Source organism: Pterocles gutturalis, unplaced genomic scaffold (genome assembly GCF_000699245.1).
Source record: "Pterocles gutturalis isolate BGI_N339 unplaced genomic scaffold, ASM69924v1 scaffold26936, whole genome shotgun sequence".
Classification (NCBI taxonomy): domain Eukaryota; kingdom Metazoa; phylum Chordata; class Aves; order Pterocliformes; family Pteroclidae; genus Pterocles; species Pterocles gutturalis.
In genome coordinates, this window is record NW_010103794.1 from 1 (window position 1) to 5,862 (window position 5,862).

Genomic DNA, 5,862 nt, shown 5'->3' on the forward strand with positions numbered 1-5,862 from the left:
GCGCGCGGCCTGCGGAGGCCCCGCCGCGGTGCTGCCGCATGCTTCCTGCGGGAGAGGGGCTGGGTGCTCGGCGGGGGGTCTGGCTGCCAGCGTCCCTGTGTGCGTGGTTTCTCCATCTTTGTAAGGGAGTGTGGAGAGAACGCATCTGGCTAGTTTGCCAGGAGAATTTAATCTCCTAGTTTCTTTCACTTTCTTATTTTCAGCTTTTCTTTTGGCTTAGTTTTTTATCTGGCCCTTTGTATTTTTTTTAATGATTGGATGCTTACAGGTGAATGGGAAGCTTTTGCTTATAGTTCTAATATGTTGGCGTGATTAGAGCAATAATATCTGTCTTCCTTTTAGCATTACTGCTGGAGGTGTAATGGACGTTAACACCGCCCTGCAAGAAGTGCTGAAAACCGCACTTATCCATGATGGCCTAGCTCGCGGTATTCGTGAAGCAGCCAAAGCATTGGACAAGTAAGTGTTGGTCTCATTTTGTCTGGGGTCAGTAGAAAAACTGGATGAGGTGTATTGGACACATACAGTGCTTGCTTTGTCCAGATGTTTAGTATAAAGATTTTAGAAGAACATGTTTTTCTTACAAAGAATTTTGTCTTTTGCTGTCTGTGTTTTGGGGTCTTTAATTGTGCTTTTAAAGCACAGACACTCAACTCAGTGACTCAAGAATACCAGTATCAAATATGTTAGGTTCTGTCTTTTTCTGACCCCAGTGCCATTTAGTTTTGTGAAGAAAATGGAATGGTGCTTGTGGTGTGAAGATGTGGTAATCTGGGGCTTAAGAACCTTGGGTTTTAAGAAGTCATAAACTCTTCTCAAAACTTCGTAAGAATTTTAATGGGGAGGGTTAATATGTATGTCAGACTTAACCTGGAAGAATTGATTTAGTTTTATGAAGAAAACTGAAGTTCATGGTTTGCCTTTACTTCTTTGCTAGTTGTAGTTTTTTGTTACAGCTGTAAATGATAACTTTGGTACAACATTAAACTTGTCATATATGTGCAAACCATGGTTATTAGTTGTGGTTTCTTCATAGTGTAAAGTACTATATATATGCATGTATATATATACACATATGTACGTACTTGTGTGTTTTTTCTCTATATAGGCATATACTCTTAAGAATAGTGCTTAAGTGTAATGCTGCAGTGTTTGGGTGATGACTTAGCAATTTGTCGGATACCCCTTCACTCCTCTTATGAGTGAGAACAGCAGTCTGACAAACCTGTATGCAAAAAGCTCTAAGACAAGGTACCAAGTAATGGAAGAGAAATACAGCTTAGGTCACTGGAAACTTCTTTGTAAAAGTTCTTTTGAGTTCAACTACAACTTCATATGCTGTGTGTTAAGAGGGTGATGTATGTATAAGGTTTATATATGTTTGTTGTGTGATGGTTCGTGCTTGGAAATGTTTCTGAAACATTGTGGTGAAACTCATGATGAAGAGACAATAGAGAAAAAACTGACTTAGTTTTCAGTGGTCAAATGCCATGAGGTTAAGCATAGAAGACCTATACAGCTGTCTCTCTTGTCAGGTGTCCCTTTGGTATTCTTAACATTGTACCACAGTACACAAAGATCCTAATTAGAATTTGGGCCCTGTCATAACAGCTTCTTTGAATGTAAGTAGAAAAGATTGTTCTGAAGAGCTTACAACAACTTGACCTGGAAATGCAAGCTTTTAATAATTACAATTCTAATGTTAAATTATTGTAATCTGAGGTAAAAAAAAGGCAACTTATAACTTGGTTGCTTTCTAGTAGTGACACCAGTTCTTTATGGGAGCTGGTGCTTGTCCAGTCATTATAGCTTTTTCCAGTGGCTGAGAATTTATTTAGTGGGATGTTTGGAAGCTTCCAAAACTGCAATAGAATCTGATAATAAAGCTAACAATGTAAGAGTAGTCTGTTATGCATATGAAAAACATAAGTAGTAGATGGTATCAAGTGTATTTACAATTTCAAAAGCATATAGTGTCTCAAAACCAAAAATAAACTTAGGAAAAAGTTGTCTAGAAATGCACATGTTGAGTTTTATTCTTTGCAGTTTTGATTATTAGAGAAGAAAGTTTAAGCAGTGTCTGAAGTTACATTTGTCAGTTTTCATTTTTTTTTTTTTTTAGACGCCAAGCCCATCTTTGTGTTCTGGCTTCAAATTGTGATGAACCCACATATGTAAAGTTAGTTGAAGCACTTTGTGCGGAACATCAGATCAACTTAATAAAGGTGAGTGTTAGAACTTCACACGCAAGTTTGTGACAGTTATCCTGCTTGCAGTATAAGATGCTTGCTTCAGCATATAGAGAGCTGAACCTTTAAAACACTATGCTGTAATTCTGTGTATCTCTTATCTAAGCAAAATTTCTCTTAGCAGTGATTGCTTTAGTTCTGTGTGATGGTCATAAAAGCAGTACGAAAACTGTGGATGTAAATGGAAAAGGATGTGTATTGGGTATCTTACAAAGCTAAAATGTTTTTTTGTGTTCTGTACAATAAGTAATAGAGTTAATGCTGCAAGTGGTCTTGGAGCATGGCGGGAGTCTCAACAGACTTTTTCTTCAAATTAAAATACAAGCTGTGCAATGATGATACTTTGGCTCCCTCTACTGACACTTGTGAGGAAAGCAGCCATCCGTTACCTAATACTTCTGAGAGCACAGCAGCTTTTTTGCTGAAGCCAGTTAATGTTTGAAAGGACTAGTTCTAATGTGATGCAATGTTTTACACAGGTTGATGACAACAAGAAACTGGGTGAATGGGTAGGACTCTGCAAGATCGACAGAGAAGGAAAGCCTCGCAAAGTAGTGGGCTGCAGTTGTGTGGTTGTCAAAGTAAGATGATGCTAATTATAGCTTATTTCTTGACTTGTGAAAAAAGCAGTAAAGATAAGGTTGCTTTAGATAAGGAACTATTAAATAGAGCTCTTACACTTTTTATTTTTTTAAACAGTTGCTTTCCATTGTTGTTAGTGGAAACAAACAGCTTCTCTGTTCTGTATTACTTTTCATGTTTATTTAAAATACTCATTCTCCAGGGTATTAAGAAACGTGTAGATGTGGTGCTTAGGGACATGGTTTAGTGAGTTAGGTGGTGTTGGGTTGACGGTTGGACTTGATGATCCTTGAGGTCTTTTCCAACCTTAATGATTCTATGATTCCTGTGAGTGAATTTTTGGGTCCTTAATGTATCTATGCCCACTTGCCAGCAAGAAGTTTTGTTTCAGGAAAAAAAAGCCAGCTCAATGTATCTGCTCAACTTGAAAATGTTTTGCAGAGCATATTTTAAAATCATGCTGGTAAAGTAAAGCCACAGTACGAGCCTTGAAGATGTTGTTGTCTTTGAGGTCCCAAGAGATGGCTACATCTTCACAGTAAGGACTGATGCCTTCTGCATGTGTTTTCATATTTATGCTACAGTTTCATGTACTTTTTTCATGGTTTAATCAGAAATGAAGAATTGGTTTGGATCCATACAAATGGGTGTTACACTTGAATGAAATACAGTAGTCGTTTATTAGAATAGTCTTTTATTAGACAACAAAAGGAGAGCAGCTGGCAGGTTACTTGTGTGGAATTTTGTGACTATTTGGGAATGCTTTGAGAAAGTGTCAGAATTTCAGTTGTCCTTTTAAAAATAGGTAGTAAAATTTGAATGGGTCTGTATGTTATTAATGGGTTATCTTGTGTTACAGGACTATGGCAAGGAGTCTCAGGCCAAAGATGTCATCGAAGAGTACTTCAAGTGCAAGAAATGAATGGAAAATAAATTTTGAACCTGACTAGTGTGTGTGTGATTAATGGGTGGGTGTCTGTGGAACAGTCCTTTGGGTTGCAAAGGACAACATCAGAAGATGAAAGGGCTTTGCAGGTCTTCATGTAGTTTATTAATACGCTCTCTAAGCTTGCTAAAAAGGTAACAGCAATCCCTGACATTCCTACTCTAGGGTGCTTCTGTTTCCTGTTCCTACCCCAGAGGTTACCAACTTATGGAACTTAGCGCAGCTTCTCAGTTGCGAAAGTCCTGACTTTTACCGTGGTTTGGCAGTGCATAGGCCTGTACTTCTGCAGGGAATCTGATTAACTTAATTAGGGAAAGTCTGAACTACTGCTGCATCTGTGATGAAAATCTGGCTCCCTCTACCGAAACAAATGAGGAGAACAGCCTTAACTGTTACCCAAATTTTCTGAGATGTTGCAGGATTTTTAAAAATGCTATTGTAATTTACTCAGGGATGATACAAGGTGTGTTTTGTTGGGTTCCATCCCACCACTCGGTTCAGAAGCAAATTATGGGTAGAACCTAGCTATAAGTATTGTCATGTACTAGATCTGATTCTGTAGGAGTTCCTAGTAGTCAAGGTAGCCAAGTAGTTGAGGTCTAGCTGCTCAAACAAGAGAGTGTTCGAACTCTTGACTTTTGCCCAGTATCTTGGTTTCTGTGGTAGTTGGGTCATGCTTGTGTTTTTGTCATTTTTTTTTTTTCTTTTTGACGTTAAGGTGGGATTGGGACTGGAATTCAAGAATACTTTTCTCTCTCCTGCAAGTTGTTTTATATGTCTTGCACTAACTGTGGAGCAGCTATAAGAGGAACTCATAAGGAATAGCTCCATTATGCTGGTAAGGAGGACATACATGTGAGTATGGGGCTGAGCACTTGCAGATTGAGGAGAGAGGAATGCATGTATGTTTACTTCTCAGACTCTTGAGCTTGAATTTTTATTATAGTTTGTAACCTGTTTTTTGACATGCCCAGTCATTCAGGTAGTGTAGAGGCAGGCATCTTCTCCAGATGCTGGGCTCCGATGCACTTTCTTGCAGTTCTCATTAAAGCTCTTGAAGTGTCTTGGTTTTCACCGTGTCTCAGCTTTCCAGTAGCTGCATCTGGGTGACCTGGATTTTTGAGAGGTTGCTGTAGTAGCCTTTTTCAGCTGTACTTAATGGAGTCGCCTGTTCTAAGTCTGGTTAAAACTGAGAAATATGTCCTTGTCTTGAACTTAAATATGAATATGTTCAGTCATCTGTGAATTTCTCAATAAAGGAGTTAAACACAGCAGCTTTTACCATTTCCGTTAATGTTAGAATTACAAAAAAAGTTTTTAACACAAATGTGTTAATGTTACCATTTTCCATTTAGATGTTTTTGAATATAGCTGAAATTACAGAAGTTCACTCCATTAGATAAGAGCCTTAGTTGGAGATTGTATTTTATTAAATTACTGGAATTTTCTAAACAGAATAGGAATAATTTGTAAGAGTATTCCTTTTTAAATTGAGTTGAAAGACACTCTTGACAAACTTAACTGTCGTTTTAGTTTGGCTAATGTTGAGTATCTGACTTGCATACAAAAGCACACCAAAGCACACTCCCATCCTTTGTCCTGCCTTAAGAAGCTGCGTCTTCCAAGAGTTTTGAATAAAATGCACTTAATGCTATTTGTTCTTTGTATTTTTATAATGTTATTTGCAGCTACATTGTAGAGAAAGAATTGTCTGAAATGGTGGTACTGTTGGCACCTACTTATGAATACAATTCATGGTTTGCTTTACCTTGGCTAGCTGTCTTGTCAGTTAAATTCACACAGGGAGTTGGGATCCAAAACGAGCTCAGTACCTGGGTTCAATGGCCAATGTGTTGCTGAGGTTAAAAATTGTTTCTTAATTGAACATGCTTCTGTACTGGAACTTTTTTTTTACCTGCTAGGAGTAGTAAAATCATCTTAATTTGTTATTCCTTTAGATGCAGGGTAACAAATGTGCAATCAGATAAGCTCTTCCAATGTAGTGGGTGAAGGTTATAACTAAGCTACAATAATATTGAAAATAATACTATATACAAATGAGTGATACACAGTGATACTGCCCCC

At 37.9% G+C, this 5,862-nt stretch overlaps 1 protein-coding gene across 1 annotated transcript; it reads left to right on the top strand.

The window, feature by feature from the left end:
• Positions 1 to 347: 347 nt before the first annotated feature.
• Positions 348 to 3,784, top strand: RPS12 (ribosomal protein S12). Its single transcript, XM_010086845.1, has 4 exons — positions 348 to 459; positions 2,123 to 2,225; positions 2,729 to 2,830; positions 3,691 to 3,784. Exons 1-4 carry the CDS (start codon positions 362 to 364, stop codon positions 3,751 to 3,753), a joined length of 366 nt encoding a protein of 121 aa, XP_010085147.1. The 5' UTR covers positions 348 to 361; the 3' UTR covers positions 3,754 to 3,784.
• Positions 3,785 to 5,862: the final 2,078 nt, after the last annotated feature.